Source organism: Taudactylus pleione, unplaced genomic scaffold, assembly GCF_031769625.1.
Source record: "Taudactylus pleione unplaced genomic scaffold, aTauple2 ptg000571l, whole genome shotgun sequence".
Classification (NCBI taxonomy): Eukaryota; Metazoa; Chordata; class Amphibia; order Anura; family Myobatrachidae; genus Taudactylus; species Taudactylus pleione.
Genome location: NW_028284973.1, coordinates 2,047,433 through 2,069,330, shown reverse-complemented (window position 1 = coordinate 2,069,330; position 21,898 = coordinate 2,047,433). Strand labels below are relative to the sequence as shown.

At 45.6% G+C, this 21,898-nt stretch overlaps 1 protein-coding gene across 2 annotated transcripts in view; it reads right to left on the bottom strand.

Moving 5' to 3' along the window:
* The window catches only part of SCIN (scinderin), a 128,362-nt gene that overhangs the window by 67,617 nt on the left and 38,847 nt on the right, over positions 1-21,898 (bottom strand). For both annotated transcript variants that reach the window (XM_088453141.1, XM_088453142.1), the window contains exon 4: positions 20,546-20,695. In XM_088453141.1, coding sequence (XP_088309267.1) covers positions 20,546-20,695 — 150 coding nt within the window. The remainder of the gene's footprint in view (positions 1-20,545; positions 20,696-21,898) is intronic.

The following is a 21,898-nucleotide window of genomic DNA, read 5'->3' as shown; positions in this document are numbered from 1 at the left end:
TAAAATAATATATGCAATGATATTTACTGTAAATACATGCAGCATTGTATTATTTATGCATGTAGCTGTGTACAAAAGGGCAATTCTTCCACACACACAAATAATATGGTGTATAAATATACACAGGCTTGTTAGCAATGTTACCAATCTATGGGGGAGATGTATCAAAGCTTGGAGAGATATAAAGTTGAAAGATATATAAAGTACCAACTAATCAGCTCCTAACTGTCTCTTTAAAGGCCGTGGTGGTCATTTATATCTCCCCACGGCTTGATACATCCCCCCCCCCACCCATGTGCGCAGAACTGAATCAGCTGACAAATGGTAGAAGGTTTTCTGGATATTTCAGCTATATGGTGCGCCACCTGTTATCCTTTTAAGTTGATTCCAAGGGGTAAATTTACTAAGAGGGAGTTCTATTAAGAAGTGATGTTGCCCATAGCAACCAATCAGATTCCAAGCATTCTCTTCTAGAAGGTGCTAGATAAATGTGAAGTAGAATCTGATTGGTTGCTATACCCCCTAGAGATAAGATGCAAATATGCCACTCCAACTCAAAGGAACAGATGTAACCTAAATGGCAGGGCTTTGAGTCAGTCCTTTACCCATACTTGCCTACACTCCCAAAATGTCTGGGACAGTGGCATCACTAGGGGAGTGTGGGCTGCACCAGGTGACACCATCGAAGGGGGTGACACCAAAATAGCAACTGCTCTGATATTTCGGTGTCATCCCCTTGGATGGTGTCATTGACATTGTGCTGGGAGAGGCTGGGGGCTGCCCAGCGCGGTCGCACCCCCAAAATGGCACAAACCTGGGGGGGGGTGCTTTGCGGGGACAAGGCCATGCCCCCTTTTGCGAACAAAGTCTGCAGACTACTGCACCGGGTGTCACAAGACATAATGACACCACTGGTCTGGGAGACAAGTAAGCCACCCTCCTGTATCCCACTTCACTTTCTTCCTAAACGGATGGGTCCTGATGGCATGATTTGACACAAAATGCATCATCATAGCTCCACACCCTGCTGCACTCTGACAATAATTGCAAACTAGGGGCCTGATTCAGCAAGGATCGCAATTGCAAAGCTGCACGCAGGCTATAGATATATGATGTATGCACGTAGGCTATAGATGTATGATGTATGCACGCAGGCTATAGCTATAGGATGTATGCACGCAGGCTATAGATATGATGTATGCACGTAGACTATAGATATATGATGTATGCACGCAGGCTATAGATATGATGTATGCACGTAGACTATAGATATATGATGTATGCACGCAGGCTATAGATATATGATGTATGCACGTAGGCTTTAGATATATGATGTATGCACGCAGGCTATAGATGTATGATGTATGCACGCAGGCTATAGATATATGATGTATGCACGCAGGCTATAGATGTATGATGTATGCACGCAGGCTATAGATATATGATGTATGCACGCAGGCTATAGATATATGATGCATGCACGTAGGCTTTAGATATATGATGTATGCACGCAGGCTATAGATGTATGATGTATGCACGCAGGCTATAGATATATGATTATGCACGCAGGCAGTTTTGCAATTGTTATCCTTCCAGATATGCTAATGCACAGGAAGCATCACGCCTCCTGCGCATTACTTAACGCAGCATCGGATAATCTGCTTAATATCGGGCGGCTAAGGTGACCCATGGGGTCACGCAGCCGGCCGTCGCAGTTGAGAGAAAAAGGCCAGGAAAATTCTGTCAGCCGACGGAGATCCTGGCCTCTTCTCTCCCCCCCAACAGCGGCGACACGCCTCCATTTTAGGAAACGGAGGCCATCGCCACCCCCTCCCCGCCCACAAACGGCAGCAGACTGTGAATCACTGACAGTCTGCGAGCGGGATCGCATGCCCGATCAGCACATGCGCAGAGTGGGAATCTGCGATGAGCAGCGCACTAACGTACATTGCTGAATCAGGCCCTAGGTTTTTTAAACCCTACACATTTGTACCTTTACCTCCATTCTGGGATTTCCCAGAGGGGTCTAAAACGGACCCACTGGATATTTAAAGCGAGACATGGGCTACTGCTGGGATGCGTTCGCTCGTAGCCGGACGATTTTCACATTGTGCACATCCGTACACATCGCAGTGTGCGTGCGCGAACCAGTGTGAGAGATTGGGAAGCGTTCGCTCGCTGCGCATAGACAGCCCAGCAGAGTAAGTGACAGGAGAAGCCGTTTGTGGGTGGTGACAGTGGCTGGCCATTAAAAACGGGGGAGTGGACGCAGACGTGCCTGAGCGTCTCAACGCCGTTTCAGAGGCGTGCATAATTTAGAGCCAGCGTCATAGTACACGTCATCTGGCTGGTTTTTACACTGAAGTGCTCGCAGTGCTTGCGGTAGGGTATGGTTAGCCTCAAGCGCTGCGATCGCATCCGGAGTATCGTGGGCATTGTCAGTGAAGGCTTCTGCGTTCTCATACACAGAGCCGCAGCCACAGAAGCCATGTTTAGACGGAGGCACCGTGTCTACCATAGGGCTGGTGCCAGTGTCGGTGCACGGCGGTAATATCATTTGCATATCACCGTCATCGCTCTGCAAAGAGATGCTGCCGCAGCCAGGGTTGGACTGGCCCAGAGGGTTATAGGGGAAATCCCCGATTGGGCCCCACTGACTGAGGACCCCACCACGTGCTCTAATGTCAGTTTCAGACTGAGCACTTGAACTATACATTGTTATTCTATTAGAGCAGGGATGGGGAACCTCAGGCCCGGGGGCTGTATAAGGCCCTCTGAGTCATTTGGTCTGGCCCTCGGAGCTTTTCTCTGCTAGCCTCATCTGGCTAGCAGGGTGCCTAGAATGGTACCCTGCAGCCAGAATCTATGCAGGAGTGCTGCCAGGAGCATCCTTAGGACGCTTCAGATGGTCACACCGCTGCCCTTACAGCTCCCCGGAGCATACTCAGGATGCTCCGTGCATTGCTGTAATCACCAGCGATTGTGGCCCTGCCCCATGTGACATCACATGGAGGGGGCGTGGCCTGCACCGGGCCCGTGTATAATGTTATTTATATCAAAATGGCCCTCGGAGGAGAAAAGGTTCCCCACCCCTGTATTAGAGGGTCAGTTAAATGGTCCCTAATGTCTGTCCAAGCTTCTATGGGGGCTGGCCTCATCCCCTGTGGTAACTGACCATGCACCAAACCATGGGCCCCTACCACTGGATTCCCCTGGTGGGCTCTTCATGTTCCAGTCCGACACTGGCTGCGTGCGCCTGTGATCAGGCCCAAAGTCTATACCTAACATTTACATTTAAAGCTTTTGGTTATAACCCAGTCAATTGCTAACACCTCGTTAAGGTGATTCCTCAGCATTGTCATAGCAACAGGGAAATACTGCTCATAAAACTCCAATTTATTTGATTGTTTATGTCTTTATGATCATGTTACTGAAATGGTAAACTATATATTGGTAAGTGAGATGACATTCAGACATGCAATGTCTATAAATATGTATTTGTACATAACTACAGTATATGTAAGCACAGACCCTAAACCCCAATGACCCCAGCTCCACGTGCACCTCTTCTGTAGTATCAACTTTTCTGTTAGAGCTAGATATACCCACAGAGCTAGCAGCGCATCACTGCAGGTAAGTAATATACAGTATTACTGCACTTCTTACTGTGTTACTGGTAGAGATGTCCACTGACCCCCGTGTTTTGGTTTTGGTTTTGGATCTCCCCTGGTTTTGGATCTGGATTGGTTTTGCCAAAACCTCACCTCCTTGTTTTGTTTTTTGGTTTTGGATCTGGATTTTTTCTTAAAAAATCATAAAAACAGCTAAAATCACATACAATGGGCAATTTTTTGGTCCTACAGTATTATTAACCTCAATAACATTTATTTCCACTCGTTTCCAGTCAATTTTGACCACCTCACAGCTCACAATATTGATTTTTTTCATCTAGTTAAGGGCCAAAAATTTGCATCCAGCTAGCTGGCTCCAAACTGATTGATAAATAGAGTTGAGGATTGTGCAAAGATGATGGTTGGGTACTCCTTGACGATTGAAGAATTGATAGTTGATAGTTGGTGCAGCCCCTGAAGTAAGAAGAGCTAATATTTGATCATTGGTGCAACTGCTGGCTGAAGAATGTATAATTGGTGCAGCCATTGGCTGAAGAATTGATAATTGGTACAGCCACTGGCTGAATTGATAATTGGTGCAGGCACTGGCTGAAGAATTGATAATTGGTTCAGCCCCTGGCTGAAGAATTGATAATTGGTGCAGCCACTGGCTGAATTGATAATTGGTGCAGCCCCTGGCTGAAGAATTGATAATTGGTGCAGGCACTGGCTGAAGAATTGATAATTGGTGCAGCCCCTGGCTGAAGAATTGATAATTGGTGCAGCCACTGGCTGAATTGATAATTGGTGCAGCCCCTGGCTGAAGAATTGATAATTGATAGTTAATTGTTGATGCAGCCTCTGGGCTGAGTAGTAGTGGAATACAGAGCTATGATTAGTCCTGCAACAGCCTTGAGGCCTGTAACCCTTGGAAAGTTCTGGCCATTACAGCCCTGAGTGATGACAGGTGGCCTTTGGCCCGTGAAGCAGGATGCGGCCTTTGGGTCGTGTAGCAGCCTTAAGGGCTGAGAACCCTTGGCTGAATGTCACTGTTGTGCGACTTTTGCCGTCGGGTTGACACAACAAACAGCAATTGGTTCAGAATTTTCTATAAAAAAAATGAAAGGGGCATGCAGGAGATGCTGTCTGTGGCCATTACAATTTCTGGACATTCATAAACCATAACATTAAAAGGTCAGACAGCAATGCCCCAACCAGCACATAATGGAAAGCAAAAAGGTGCAAGATGGAATTGTCCTTGGGCCCTCCAGCCCACCCTTATGTTAAATATATGAAAAAGGACATTCACAGTTTAAGAAACCAAACACTTCAGCGACAGAGACTGCCACTTGTGGCTGAAATGATTGGTTTGTTTGGCCCCCCCCCCCCCAAAAAAAAGCTGCCAATGCGCAGTGGACATTGGTGGGAATGATCCCATACACAAACTGGCTTTACAATACATTAGATTAGATGTCGTCATCCTCATCGTCATCCCCATCAGTGTGTGCATCCTCCTCTTCTTCACACAATATGAATTTGTCCCCGCTGGAATCCACCACTACAGAGTCAGACGCTAATGTCTTGTTTGGACTTAAATGCTGGTAAAGGTCTTCCTCGTGGAATTTGTAATTCATTTGATGAACATCATCTTTTCCACATTTTGGGGAAGTAGCCTCCTACGACGATCACTGACAAGGTTCCCGGCTGCACTGAAAACTCTTTCAGAGTACATACTGGAGGGTGGGCAAACTTAACTACAGCAAAAAAATGAAACAAAAACAAAATTCTGGTGCTTCTAACTAGTAGCAATAAATCATATACAAATAAAACACAGAGCTGCAGCAGATAACAAACTCTGTGTATGTTTGTAGTGAAAGAATCGAAAAAAAGGGGCAATATCTGCGCTGACTCTATATTAAATCAAATAAACCATTTAACAAATGAGTGATGCGATTGTAACAGTACAAGTATAACAATATATAAATGTAATAAACTCTAAGGATGCCACATAAAATATACAGACAAACATAAATACATACAACACTCTAAAGGTGCATACACACACAACGATTTTTTGAACGATTATCGATAACTATATATCGGTTATAGTTCAATCGTTGAAAAAATCGTTCACTTTCTGAGTTACAACGATGAACGATTATCGTTCATGCGCGTTCACGTTTGTAGTTTGTAGTTCAGTCAGACTGACCAACTGAACGATTTTCAGTAAGGGAATATGCAAAATTCGTTTGTAGTTCAAAAAAAATCGTTCATTGCATTTTTCCCTTGAAAAAACTAACGAAAATCGTTTACTAAAATCGTTCATTTACTAAATCGTTGTGTGTGTATGCAGCTTACGGTAAGTTCCAATATACTAATACTATAAAATATTGTAACACTGTTAAATAGTAGAATGCACAGATACAAATGTTGCCAGTGGCTGTGAACCATCAAAACAGGAAAAATCAAATGGATTAGATGGTGTTGAACAGCTGAGAGCTGTTAGATAATTCTGCAAACCATATAATTATTGTTTCCACAGTATGGAGAATGCCAACTGATTAGTTTAGCAGGTAGGGCAGTATGGTGACACTGATCTTTAATGTTTAAAGAAAAAGTCAAATAAAGTCATTTGCAGTAGCTCATGAGCTTCAGAATTTTGAAAATGGGTTTATACTATCAATCTCGTGTAGTGGTCACCCACATTGAATATAGGCCCTCATTCAGAGCCGTTCGCTATTTGTGGTCGCTCGTTTAAAAACAAGGGGTGGCTATTCAAATGATCCGTACGCACATTGTAGTCTGTTCACACCTCTAAGTCTGAACGAGCGAGCAAAACATACGCTCGTTTATTTGTTAAAAACGCCCCCTGGCCGCTCGCATCCTACGTCATGTCCGCTATTTATTAGATTAATCGAGTACATCGACCAGCGTATGAACTGCTCGCTATTCTTGTGGTTGGTGTTTGCTACCACAAATTTGCGAGCAGTTCTGGCTAAAAAATAACCCAGTGACGTGGTCACTGACGCTGCTGTTTTAAATATGCACACCCATAAAACGCCCGTTTTGACCTTTAAGCACGCCTGCGTTCGGATCTCCACTCCCCATTTTCAAGCACCTTCCCCTGTTACCACCCACATACGCCTCATTCTGTCACTCAAAATAGCAGGCACTCGCTATATTGCGTACCAACGATTTTCGGCCGCACTGACTGGTTCGCGCATGCGTACTAAAAACCGTACGCATGCGCAGATGTGCAAACATCGCTCGGAACGAGCGTACTGCCGCTAACGAGCGGCTCTGAATGAGGGCCATAGGCCCTGATTCAGAGCCAGACGCTCTGACCAGATCGCTCGCTCTGAATCAGGGCCCTCCTCCATTAATATGGAGCGTCCTCCTGGACGCTCGTATAGCTGTGGGTCACCACCCACAGCATATACGAGCGTGCAACAAGATGGACGCGATGGTCTTGACCATCGCGACCATCGGACTTGCGAGTGAAACCCTGTGGTCGGATTTCTGAACCACAAGCCCTGGAGTGATTTTGGCTCTATCAGAGCCAAAATCACTCCCACTGACATCACTAGTGATATCAGTGGGGCCGGCTTCAGACGGTAGGCGTTCCCATGGGAACACCTCCGTCTGGCAGGCACGCCCCCGGCACGCCCACCAAAGGGGGCGTGCTGTCAATCAACATCGACAGCACGCCCCCTTTGGTGCAAGACCCGGAGCGATGGAAAGTTCTTTGCTCGCCGGGTCTCACGCATGCGCACGACGGAGCTCCCTCTGTCATGCGCATGCGCAGTGGGGACCATCGACCCACTTGCGAGCGTACTGTCGCTCGCGAGTGGGTCTGAATGACCCCCATATTCCCAGGAAGGGGTGAGAAATGAGTGCGCAATGATATAGCTGCTTAGAATACACCAAAAGGCGGCCGCTGATCGGGCTGTGGATATATCAGAGTCAAAGCGGATAAGAGTAATATGTTGCACTGCGTATTCACAGTGCTGCTGCCTTCATGTACTCACAAACTTGCAGAATCGGCTTGTGTGGGGGCCCCCATTGTGTGCTTCTAACCTCCGGTGTCCTGTTTGTAATGCCGGGAAATGTACACATCCAAGCTGAGTGCTGTTGGTATATTAAAAGTGCTGCAGGATCCTGGGTATAGACGTAACAAAGCGTCAATCCAATGGGACGCTTCCATTTCAATTCATTGTGTCACATTGGATACACTGTTGCCATCTGTATTGGAATGATGCTTCGTTACGTCTATACCCAGAGTTTATTAAACTTATATATTGTTATACTTGTACTTTTACAATCACATCACTCATTTGTTAAATGGTTTATTTGATTTAATATAGAGTCAGCGCAGATATTGCCCCTTTTTCAAGTACAGCAAAGCCAGTTTGTGTAAGGGACTCCAAATTGCCTTTTTTTTCCTGCCAGTAGTGAAACGGACTGTCTGACATGCCTATTTGGAAGCTGTTCCTAAAATAGTCATCCACCATTATCTGAATGGTGACCGTATCAGACAAAGTCACGGTAGACATGTCACTCATTGTAGGCAGTTCTTTCAGACCCAACCAGATGTCATTAGATTTTGCTGACTGACCTGCATCACTACCAGCAGTGGGTCTCTTAGAAAAATGTAGTTTTTTCCTGGCAGCTGTAGAAACTGAAGGAGGAGATGCTGCCGTGTCACGTTCCACTTGAGCTGACAATTTTTCCAGCTCTTTGCATCTTTTCAGACTTATGTCCGTTGGAAAGACTTAAACCTAGGATCAAGTATGGTTGCCAAAATATAGTGATCTGATTTGAAGAGATTGACGACCCTTAGATCCTGTTGAAGCAAATGAAGGGCTTGATCTACAAGTCCCACATACTTAGCGGAATCACTCCGTTTCAGCTCCTCCTTCAGTTTCTCCAGCTACTTTTGCAAAAAGTTTGATTAGGGGAATGACCTGACTCAAGCTGGCAGTGTCTGAACTAACTTCACGTGTGGCAAGTTCAAAGGGTTTGAGAACTTTGCACAACACAGAAATTGTTCTCCACTGCGCTTGACTAAGGTGCATTCCCACTCCTCTCCCTATGTCATAGGCTGTAGTGTAGCCTTGGATGGCCTTTTTCTGCTCCTCCATCTGCTGAAACATATAGAGGGTAGAATTCCACCTAGTTGCTATCTCTTGCTTCAGCTGATGGCAGGGCAAATTCAACAGTTCTTGTTGGTGCTGCAATCTTCGACACACAGTTGCTGACTGTCGAAAATGTCCAGAAAACTTTCGGGCCACTGAGAGCATCTCCTGCATGCCCGTCATTTTTTAAAAAATGTTGCACCACCAGATTAATTGTGTGAGCAAAACATGGGACATGTTGGAATTCGCCCTCATGTAATGCTCGTACAATATTGCTGGCATTGTCAGAAATCACAAATCCTGAGGAGAGTCCAAGTGGGGTAAGCCATTTTGCAATGATTTCCCTGAGTTTCTCTAAGAGGTTCTCAGCAGTATGCCTCTTACTGAAACTGGTGATTCACGGAGTAGTCTGCCTCTGAATGAGCAGGCATTTGTTAGAGGCTGCTGCTGTTTGCACTGTTGGAGGCAATACACCTACCCAGTGGGCTTTCACAGTCATGTAAGCTTTAGTTTTCCCTGTCCCACTTGTTGACATATCTGTGGTTAAGTGGACAGTGGGCACAACGGCAATTCGGAGGACATTAATATGTTTTTTTTAATGCCCTTGTACAGATTGGGAATTGCTATTCTAGAGAAGTGGAATCTAGAAGGGACACGGTAGCAGGGACAAAGGACCTCCGTTAACTGGGTAAAACCCACTGCATTAATGGCGGACACTGGACGCACATCTAATACCAGCATAGCTGTTATGGTGTCAGTAATCCGCTGCGCAGCTGGGTGTTTGCTGTCATACTTGTTCACCAATGCAAAGGACTGTGTGACAGTCAATTGTTTGGTTGAACTTCCTGAACTACTAAAAGTAGTCTTCTTCCTGGTCCCCTTCTGGGATGAAGATCCACTCATAGCAACAGCAGCAGCAGGCGTAACACTGAAGGATCCTTCTGAGGAACCATGGATAGTCAGTCCTTTTGATATTGGATGCAGGACTACTTCCGATCACGAATATGGATGTTGATGATGATGCAGGTGTTGCTGGTGGATATTGCAGGACCTTAGATCCAGATAGAAGGGAGCAGCTTAGTGACACTGGAGTGATTGTTTTTTGTTTTTTCATCCCCAAAGTTTCAATACCCTTTCCGATTTGATGAATGCGCTGCAAGTGACGTAACAGGGAGGAGGTTCCAAGATGGTTAAGGTCCTTACCTCTACTCACTGTTACTTGGCAATGGTTACAAATGGCTTGGCAAAAGTTGTCCGGATTTGGGTGGAAATGATTCCACACATGAGAAGTGGATTTTTGGTGGTTTGCCCAGGCATGGCAACAATGGAATTTTTCCCACCATGGGCAACATCCTCATGATCCTTGTTGTTATCGCCAACTAGATAAATATCCTCCTCATCCTCCTCGTACAATTCGACAGAAACATTCCCGATTTCTACGTCAGAAGCCACACAAATGGTGGAAGGAGGATCCTCTTCAAGTACAGTATTACTAGAAAGGTCAGGCTCACACATGGCAACAGCGGACACACTTGGACTCTCCTCGGGGATTTGTGATTTTTCAGAGCACACAGTTGGTTCCGGTGTCTTACTCGTCTTCACAATTTTTTTGTTGTTGTACCTCTCCTACAAGCAGAGGGGCTTAAATTAACATTAGAACCATCAGTCATAATAAATACAGGCCAATGCCTTATCCTTTCCTTGCCACTTTGTGTAGTGAATGGCATATTGCCAATTTTTTGCTTCTCTAAAGCTGACTTAGCTTTAAAATTTTTTTGCTTTAACAGGGTAAAAGTTAATTTTTTTTGGCCTGACTGAAGCCCTAGTACATCGGCCTTCATAGATGATGCCGACGGCCTTGCATCATCATCATGACTGCTGCCAGCAGCTACAAGACTGGTATGTGGATCCTTCTCTCCGGTCATGTGATTGTCCTCCATACTCACTACGCACACAACCACACAAATAAAAATTGTTTATTTTTTTTATTTGAACACTGGGGGTGAACCCCTGAGACAGCAGCCCCTTGACAGACAGCAGCACAGCACCCCTGCGCACCTACACCGATGACTGGTATGGCTAACATGCACCCAAAAAAATTGTTGGTGACCACCCACAGCTTATGCAAGCAGCCAAGTGATGGTAGCAATGGTCAAGACCATCGCGACCATCGGGTTTGCGACGAGACCCTTGTGGTAGGGTCTCGTGGCTGCAAGCCCCAGTGGACTTCCTGCTCTAATAGAGCAGGAAGTCCACCTACTGACATCATGAGTGATGTCAGTAGGGCCGCCCACAAACGGCAGGCGTTCCTGCAGGAACGCCTCCGTTTGCTCAGCCACCCCCCCTGCCCGCCTCCAAAACGGGGCAAGCTGTCAATCACCATCGACAGCTGCCCCGCTTTGGTGCGAGACCCGTAGCGACGGAGCGCCCGTTGTTGGCCGGGTCTTGCGCATGCGCAATCCGGCTCTGGGGGACCATCAACCTGCTTGCGAGCGGGTCTGAATCAGGCCCTGTGTCTCTTCATGTGGACTAGATTAGCCAGCACTCCATAATAATGTACCTGCCCCCCCAGTGCCCACTGTGGTATATAAATACCTCACATAAGTATACAAAAGCAGCGACATTCGCAGGTCTTGTAAAAAAGAATAACACCACAACTGTGTTTGTTCGTTCAACGTTTCAGTCAACACGACTTTTGATAAAAGTCGGATTGACTGGAACGTTGAACAAACAAACACAGTTGTGGTGGTATTCTTCTTTACAAGACCTGTGAGTGCCGCTGCTTTTGTGTATTGTAACACGGGTGTAGAAATAAGGACTCGGTAGGCAGATTTACGGTGAATACACAGTGTCTTTTTACTGGTAGCAGACATTGCACTTTATTACACTCAGGCTCAGGCCTGAAAACACAGGTACATACAGAAAAATAAGTAAATGGACACAAAAAGGTCCCAGCACTCCTCGTTCTTAGCAGTCAGTCCACTGCAGTAGCTTGCAGCCACAATCAGCCATGCTCTCCCAGCATAGCCCTTGGTCCCTGGCACTACAGTCACTTGGGCCTACTCGCTGGCTGCTATTCAGCATCAGTGCCCAGAGCAGTGGGTGTATGAGAGTGTTAAACCCTTTCTGTCTCTCAGTGATGAACTGCAGCTGGGCCTGTGTAATTGTGAAAACCTGTAGTTCCAAATATCCCTTGCTGCTGCAAACTGCACAGGCTTCACTCTAGCCTCCCATGGAGGGAGCTGATCCCACAGGAGTGTGGGCAATTCAGATGAGAGACCACCCCTCTCACCACAAATTCCCCCCTTTCGCTTATTCAAGCTTGGGGAAGCGCACTTTTCCTGTCGCTACAGCTGAGGCCATTCAGCCTTTTCAAACTTTCGTGACAACTTGTCCGCATTTTTATGCTGGACCCCAGGCCGATGCTGTACAACAAACTTGTATTGTTGGGGGGTCAAGAACCAATGCTTTGACTTCTTTGTTAAGGTGCATCCACCTCAAGGGTGCGTGATATGTGACTAGGATAAACTCTCTTCCCAGGAGATAATACTTCAGGGCTTCAACTGCCCACTTTATCGCCAAGCATTCCAAATCGACTATAACATACTTTGTTTCACGTGGCAACAATTTTTTACTTAAGTAGAGGATTGGCTTTTCTTCTCCCGTAATGGACTGTGACAAAACAGCTCCCAAGCCTGTCGTGGAGGCGTCGGTTTGCAGGACAAAGGGTTTTTGGAAATCAGGTGCCTGCAAAACCAGTTTGGAACACAAAGCTATCCTCATATCTTGCCAGGCTGCTTCAATTGTTTTGGTCCAGAGAATTTTTTCCGGTTGAGCCTTCTTAAGGGTCTCTGTCAGGGGTAATGCTCTGAACGCAAAATTTGAGATCAACCGGCAGTCATAGCCTACCAACCCAAGAAAAGTTCTCATCTGTTCCTTGGTGGACGGTCTTGGCCAGGATTGAATTGCCTCCACTTTCCGCAATTAGGGCTTCACTTGTCCACATACCCTAAATAATTGGAGCATAGCCATTGGTCCCTGGCACTGTAGTCACTTGGGCCTACTTGCTGGCCGCTATTCAGCATCAGTGTCCAGAGTGTGTATGAGAGTTTTAAACCCTTTCTGTTTAATCACTGCATCTCAGAGATGAACTGCAGCTGGGCCTGTGTAATTGTGAAAACCTGCAGTGCCAAATCTCCCCTGCTGCTGCAAACTGCACAGGCTTCACTCTAACCTTGGAGGCAGGTGATCCCACAGAGACCACCACTCTCACCATAGTATATATATATATATATATATATATATATATATATATATATACACACAGTATATATTCTTTCCTAATGCAGTACTGTTTAAATTATTTTCAGAATTAAAAAAACAAAACTGAATTAGGTTTATAAAAAAATAGCAATATATATATATTATACACAATGATTTCTATATTGTGTGTGTGTTTTGTTTTAAAGTACTTGATTTTAACCTTTTTTTATACAATTGGAACTGAAAGCCCATAGTAAGACATGTCCCAGCATAGCGGCTTTTTATCGCTCTGGGTCAGTATCATCAGTTTAGTTGGGTTCAGGAAACAATATAGCTGCGGGTTAGGCAACTTTTCACTTGAATAGATATAGTAAAACATTTTCTATATGTAATTTTCTTTTAGATAATGTATGTAGTAAACTTATTTCAAGCAGACCTTTCACACAAAACAGAGGATGTGGTAAAGTGATGGAAGAACAGCCGAAGTATACACAGGGAAGTCACCAATTTCACTTCTACATTTACTCAGTAACGCAGATTAAGTTGCCTGGACTGGTGCTCAGCAAACTCACAGTCTTACAGCCTCTCACTTTAATGTCATGTTCTACCAGGGCAACTGGAGAGGAGACACCAAATTCTAAGACTTATGAGCAACTAAAGCTGCATACACATGATACGATCTGTACCACCAACGACCTGAAAGATATCTTTCAGTGAAGTCATCCTGCCACATCTCTGAACAGGCAAAGTTGACGATATTGTGCAAGTTGGCCTGCATGTACGGACGATCATAGATATCGTTATCGTTCATGCGGGAACACGCATCGTTGGTCGTACACTGCATAAAAATGAACACTATGAACTATATATCTTTGAACAATATCGTTATCGTTCATATAGTTCATAGATATCATACCATGTGTGTACGCACCATAAAGCGGGTCAACTGTGTCATCCAACTAACCAACTGACCAACTTGTCTGTCCAACTAACCAACTTGTCTGTCAGGGTGGCCAGTGCTGGGCTTTGCTAGCCTGGTTGTGCTGGAACCATTAAGGGGTTATCCGCAGAGTGGGTGTCCCCCCACCATGGTTCCAACAAGCCCAAGGCCAGTTGGCACCAGGGCTGGCTTATCCAGGGGATTTGGGCTCTGAAAACTGTGTGTGGGCTTATCAACAGGATATAACCAGCCCTGATGCCAATAGCACCAGGGCACATCCCCGTACTATCAAACCTTTGGGCTCGGAGGTGCTTTAATAAATTGCTAATAATAGAAAACAACATATTGTCATTGTCAAGTACTTCTGCAGAACTGATTTCCTATTTAAAATGCCGGGCAGGCAGCAGGAGGGCACTGTAACATGGGACGTGACTGTGTCAGAGAGAGCCCTTCTGGTTATACTGTCTCTGTATATTTATTTCCATTTCTCTTGGCAAACTACAGTTCCCAGGGCAAGCCGGCACTAGTGAGTCTCCAAGTGACAGCGTGCCTAGGTAGCCGAGTTTCGCAACTGGGCCATGCAGGGACTTGTAGTTCACCAAATACAATCATTTAGATTTTTTAATTATTCGGTCAATGATTTGAATATGCTGGTAGAATCCCTGTGGGGTAAATAAACTGTGATTTAATTCTGCATGTATTAAGTTTATAGAGAGAAGAGTTTATGATATTAACGGTACCGCTGACAGAGGATAAAATAATATTTTTGAGTAAAAAGATTCTTGTGAAAAATTGAGTATCAGTTAATTGATTAGTTGATGCAGATCTGCAACAAATTTGAGATAATAAGAGGATATCAACCGAGTTTGTTGTTTTTTCTCATGCAAACTGGATTATATAACCCACTAAGAAATTTGATGAATTTTTCAGACATAAGTAGTATTGGGATTAGTGAGGAATACTTTTTAAAGAATATTATAGATTCTATTTAATTATACTTTAATTGTTGTCCTGTTTTTTTAAGTGTATTATAATAAAGGTTATATTTTAATAAATTAAATAAGTGTGCCCCAGAACAGACATACAGTCTACATCTTTGCTCCTTAGCAAATAATTGTTTGATATAGATTTTTTAATTATTGTCAATGTATTGCCTCCATACCCAAAGCTCTGGGGACATGGAAAAGAGCCCGGGTGCTATTGGCACCATGGCCAGTTATACCCTGGAGCGGGGACCAACACACATTTTTGCGGGCCAGTCCTGGTGCCAACTGGCCTGGGGCTGGTTTAGAACTATGGTGGGGGACCTCACCACTGTGGGTACCTGCTCTAAGGCTCCAACAGCTCAGGCTAGCAAAGCCTGAACTAGTTACCCTGACATCAGGGGGACCCCACATTAGCTTTGTGGTAACCAGCACTGGACTGAAAGCGCCAGTGCTGGTTGAAAAATGGGGGGGACACCCCTTAATAAACAAAAAGGATTTAATATTTATTCGTTTTACATGCAGAAGTAGGAGGACAGTGTCCATCTACTTCTGACATCAGGATTGTTCAGTTTGGGGGGGGGGGGGGGTTGAGTGTGTAACTTCCCCACTGCACTGGAACGAGAACGATTACCATTACAACTGGTTGGTAAAATCAAACATGATTGTGTTGTAATGGCCATTCCAGCCCGTTTGTCGGCGTGTGACAACAGCTGATTATCGTTTGCTCCCAGAAACTTAACCGATTGCATTACAATCGGCCAACTAGTTGCCTGGTTGGAACGATAATCAGTAGATATGAGGCCAGCTTATGTGTCAGGCAAATCGATTTTCTAAAGAAAGTTTAAGGGTCGGCACTCTGCGGCTGCCTAGTTATTGCAGAGCTATAAGTCATTGCAGTTACTCAACAGCTGTGGTCTATCAGTTGCAGTTGAGCACAATGTGCAGCAAAGTGTTAATGCCAGGTTTGACAAGCAGGCTGGTCAGGAGAGATGTCACCACCCTTGTTTGTTAAATACTATTATTGACTAAGTATTACACAGAGCAGCACTTCCCTATGTGAGGGGGTTATACACCATGATCTAACCTAGATTTAAAAATCTAATATTATTATACAGACAAAACCTCAGACTGATGAATCACACTGTTTCATTCTACCAGCTACAACCACATACACACAAACCCGCTGATGCCCGTCTGTTCCACCCACCTTCTCGAAACAAAGATAAAACACGTGCTCCAAACTGATTTGCCGCTGTTAAAGGCAACATAAAGAATATTATTTTTGCCTGTCTATGGCTAGTACATGAGAAGCACTATTATTACTCTCCATGCAGGCACACACAGAAACCTTGCCCTGTTACCCATTTCCTGCCACCTCTATGCCGGTCATTTCTGTATGGTTCTGCAGCAAGACGTAAGTTCAGGGTCACCTAATCCAGCCACGTCGGCCCATTTACGTAACTCATCCTGCAATGATGGAATATAATTTTAGCGAATCTTGGATGCACTTAGTTGCGTCACTGTGACTGCCGAGCTGCAAGTAGTAAAACGCATGGTCATTATAGGTTCCCAAGCATGCTGTGAAATCATGTACCGGCTTGGCATTGTGCTGTGGGCATCCACGTGGCAGTTGGTAACAATTGGTGCATTAATGCAAATAAACTTTTGTGACATTTCACTGACTTTGCTTCCAAGGTTCATAAATAAAGCTTCTGGCGTCATCCTGTCCGGTCTGTGTGTCTTTTACCACGGACACCGCCTGCATAGCTCTCTGTAATGGCAGGAGTCCTTTAGGCTTATGAAATAGGTTGTGAGCTTCAGCAACTCCAAGCTGGTTTTGCCTTTAAAATGATTGGCGCTTTAAAAATACGGGAAAGCTTGCAGGAGTTCCCGCAGCGGCTGCAGCTCGCACCCTATCACATAAGCACGCCTTGTGTGTTGTCTTTTCAATGTTCTAGCATCATATCGGGCACCTGGGTAGCACCTCCTGGCATTCTCCTGTCTGGGAGTGCATCGCAATTTAAATATCCACTATATCACTGCTGCGGATAGTTCCCAACACTGTGCCTGATTCAGACGCAGCCACATCTTTTGCCGCAGTCACGACTGCGTCTTTATGCTAATGCTGCGACCCATTCTGTCCATACTCAGATGCCCACTTGTAACAGCACTAATCCGTCTCGGTACGTCTTTAGACGCCACCATCGGTTGCACCATGGAACTTCCACCTATGGCAGGTGCAATTTCTCTGTCTGAATATGGCGTCTTGTTTCAGTGCAACTGTGTGTTTAGACGCAGTCCCTGCATGCGACACGCCCGCGTCTGCATAACCATCCCGTTACCTCCCAGGAACGCCCACTGAAATCCGCGGCTCTTGATTCCAATTTCGATCTGCGTCATCTGACGGTAACCATTGGAAGTATGCGCAGTGCGACTTGGATGCAAGAGCAGATGTAAAACATTGGTGAGCTGAGTGTGGTATCGACACTGCGTCCACCTCTGAAAATATAATTATACACACCATCGGTCTGTTACTTCCAAAGAATTCCCCACTAAGGGGTCTATTTACTAAGCAGTGTTAGGAGACAGAGTGAAAAGTGATAAGGTACCAGCCAATCAGCTCCTAACTGCCATCTCACAGGCTGTGTTTGAAAAATAACAGTTGGGAGCTGATTGGCTGGCACCTTATCACTTTCTTATCACTGTTCACTCTGTCTCCTAACACTGCTTAGTAAATAGACCCCTATCATTCTCAGATCGTACGTCTGTATCTGTGCTGCGTCTCTGAGCAATCGGGACACAATGCTGTGAGACTGAGATGCAAGGGCAGACTTAAAACGTCAGCCATTTATGTGCAAAATGGACACTGCGTCCACCTCTGAATCATGCTCACCGTGTTCTCTTTTCTTCTACTCTCACCCATTCCTATGGTTTTTTTTAAGCAGAACACTGGATCTTGTCATGGCTATTTGCCGTGACTGCACTGGCTACACTGTGACTGGCAGTGGCTTCCCATTGGAAGCGCTACCTGCCAGTCACACACAGGGCAGGTAGTCTCAGGGGGAGGTGTTTACCCCCCTGGGACTGCCAGTCCGGGCTGCTATCAGCAGAGAGTGACTGCTCTGCCTTTCGGGAAGCAATACCCGGCTTCTAGAGGCTGCAGCCGATGCAGTCCCTAGAAACCGATGTTATCCACTTGTGCGCATGCGCTGGCCCCATCGGCTGCCAGATCCATTGCGCAGGCGCCAGGACCCGTCCAGCCGGACCAGCAGCGGCAGCCTCCTTCACCACTGTGCCTCCCGTGTGGTGCGCCGTCTCCCTATACTTCTCCCGCAGTGCCACCTTTCTAGTGATGGATTCAGAAAGATGGCGCTGGCCGGAGCTCGCAGGGCTCCTGACACTGTGAGGGAGCCATCCGGCACTGCACACAGGGCAGTCAGCACCTCCGGCACCCCCCCCCGCCCCACAGTAATAACGGGACCATGGGGGTTCGGCCGCAAGGACACGCGCCCCCTTCCCACATGGCCACGCCCCTTTTTTCAGGACTGTTTAAGAAGCTGCATTCGCAGTGACACAGGATCCAATAAGAGCCCATACACGGCAAAGCGCATCCAGGCTATCACTTAGCTTCTACGTTTGGACCCAGCCAGCAAATGGGCATGAGTGCCCATCAAAGCGAGACACATGCAATGTGCTTTAAGAAGAGCTGTAGCCCACCAAGAAGGGACCAGAAGACCCGTGTCCAGCTAGGCATCCCTGAATGAAGAGAGCAGGCTAACGCCATCTTCAGACTCCTAAAAGTTATGAAAAGTGAAGCTTGAATAGCCCTGTAACGCCATCCCCATAGGAAACTATGGGCATAGGGGCTGATTCAGAGCCGCTCGTAAGCGGCAGTACGCTCGTTCCGAGCGATGTTCGCCCATCTGCGCATGCGTACGGTTTTTAGTACGCATGCGCGAACCAGTCAGTGCGGCCGAAAAATCGTTAGTTCACTATATAGCGAATGCCTGCTATTTTGAGTGATAGGAGGAGGCGTATGTGGGTGGTAACAGGGGAAGGTGCTTGTAAACGGGGAGTGGATTTCAGAACGCAGGCGTGCTTAAAGGTCAAAACGGGCGTTTTATGGGTGTGCATAATTAAAACAGCAGCGTCATTGACCACGTCACTTGGTTGTTTTATAGTCAGAACTGCTCGCAATATAGTGGTAGGAAAAACCAACCACTAGAATAGCGAGCAGTTCATACGCTGTTCGATGTACTCGATTAATCTAATAAATAGCTGACATGACGTATGGTGCGAGCGGCAAGGGGGCGTATTTTTCCAAGTTTCGACCGCAAGTTTTGCTCGCTCATTCAGACTTAGAGGCGTGAACAGACCGCAATGAGCGAACGGTTCATTTGAATAGCCACCCCTTGTTTTTGAACGAACGACCGCAAATAGCGAGCGGCTCTGAATCAGCCCCATAGCTCCTACGACAATAGTTGCTCTGAGAGCAAGAGATATCCGGGATATCTCACGCATTATATTCTTCTTAAATAAGGGTGATACTTCATTTGGCTTAAAATATGCAGAAACAACCGTTTCCACATGTTTTACAGATGGGATTACTTTGATAAACAGATTCCATTATCCTTGTGAGAAATACAATTTCTGTATTTGTTAAATGAATAATGTTTATGGGGGAAATGTAGAGCTCTGCAGTAATAGGATGTGGTAGGAAATAGACATTCTCAGACCAAACTACCTTTTTGCGTGCTACATATCGCTGGCTGTATAGTTCCCACTTCCTTTCAGAGCACAATACTTGCACAATGATGTGGTGGGGTCTCATAAGATTCCAGTTTCATATCTGACAGTTCACACAGACACGGACACTATGCAATAACGTTGTCTACGGAACAGTACTGGGGATCCCACAATTTACTGCCTGCCAACTTCCACAGCAGTATCATAGATAAAAATTATATTCTGCTATGAAAGAAAATAAAGGTGGAACTGAATTAGTGAAACAATGAACAGGGTTGAGAAAAATATGGGAAATAATATAAATAAGCTTCTATGACGTAGGACAGATTTATGATAGATATCACTTGCATGACAGTACTCTACGCTAATGCTTTACCGCTGAACAGGGGCAAAACAGTGCACCACCGGGCCTCATAATAAATTTCAGGTAAAGGCCCCTTTGATGTCGCGCTGGGAGGGGCGGGCAAATCGGCAGTGACAGTCCCCTCGACTACCAGACCCTGTAATGGCCACACCTCCTGTAGTTTCCCCATTGACGCAGTTTGATCACCTACAGACAGCCTGTTTATTCCTTATTGGAGCTCATCAGTGCAGTAATGGGTTGGAGCTCAAACATTCTACAGGTGACTGATATTATAGAGGTAACTATTTAAAAAACTGCTGTGGCAGCAATTTATTGAGTCTCTGTTGCGGGAATCTCTTGTCTCTCATGGGCTATCACTTTGTTCTCCTTTACGTTGTTACTGAACTCTTCTCCTGCATGACGCGGGTATCTCGGAGGGTGAAAGCTACAGTCCGGACAGTTATTCTCTATACATCCACTGAAACAAATCTTTCACCCCAATGTAAGTAAATAAAAAATACCTTTGTCAGCTCACTCGGTTCACTGTCTTCTTCCACAACAATCAGCTTCGATCTCCCCTTTCTCTCATTGTCGCGGATTCCGTTGGCGACCTGTGCGGCCTTAAAGCGCTCGTATTTGTTACATGCCGATCCGCACCACTGGTAGATCTCCTGCAATATGGAAGAGATTATTGGGTCATTTGCTGCTAGTACAGAAGGTGATTTTAAAGATACAACATTCAGTATCACCAACTTTACCTTATCTGTTATTAATTATTTTTAGGATCAGTTGTGTCCAAGTTCTTAGTGTCACAGTAAAATAATTCAGCATTAACTTGTTATTATGTTTAAATATTTATATAAAAATAGATTGCTTGAAAAAGTGAGCCGATCAATGCCCCTTTTATAATGCCAGCCTTTTCCACAAATCTCCACCTAGATGCCAGATACCTTAGTAAAATGAATGCAATGTGTAATGCAGTATTGTAGCCCACTGGTGGTACAGATAAGGACTGCTGGATACATATAAATAATGGTCATGGTCTGGCTGATCTGCCATGGTCAAGGCTTAAATGAGGGCCATCACATCCCATCACCAACAACTCAAGGCTTAGATAGGGGCCAACTGACAGTGCATCACCAACAACTTAATGCTTACATGAGGGCCAACATCCCATTACCAACAGCTCAAGGCTTAGATAGGGGCCAACTGCCAGTGCATCACCAACAACTTAAGGCTTAAGGTGCCCACACACATAGTGACATTTTACACGATTTGGCCGATTTCGACGAATCGTGACGACGAATCGGGTAAAAAAAGTACAAATCGTGAATTTATACTCACGAGCATGACGCCGATGCGCGTCCCCGCTCGTCGTATATCGCATCTTCTGATCTGCCGTGCTGTAGGGCAGATTAGCCAATCTGGGATACAATGCATTGGCTGCAAGATAGATCTTTAGTCAGATTGGACATTTTTAACTCCAAATCGTGATCACGACGGCAAGGGAGCTCCCGTGAAAGTTCATGAGGAAATTGGCCATAAAATCGTATCGTGAGCACATCGGTATATGTGTGGGCACCATTAGACGGGGGCCAACTGCCAGCACACTGTCAACAATTCAAGGCTTAGATGGGGACCAACTGCAAGCCCATCGCCAACAACTCAATGCCTAGATGGGAGCAAACTAACAGCCCATTACCGACAACGCAAGGCTTAAAAGGGGAGCAACTGCCAGCCCATTTCCAACAACTCAAGGTATCCAAACTCCATTACCAAAGACACACAAAATACCCACAGGGGCCAGTGGTGTCTCTGACCCCAAACAGCAGTTCTTTCCTGCAAAACAACAAAGCAGATAATCACAATAAGCG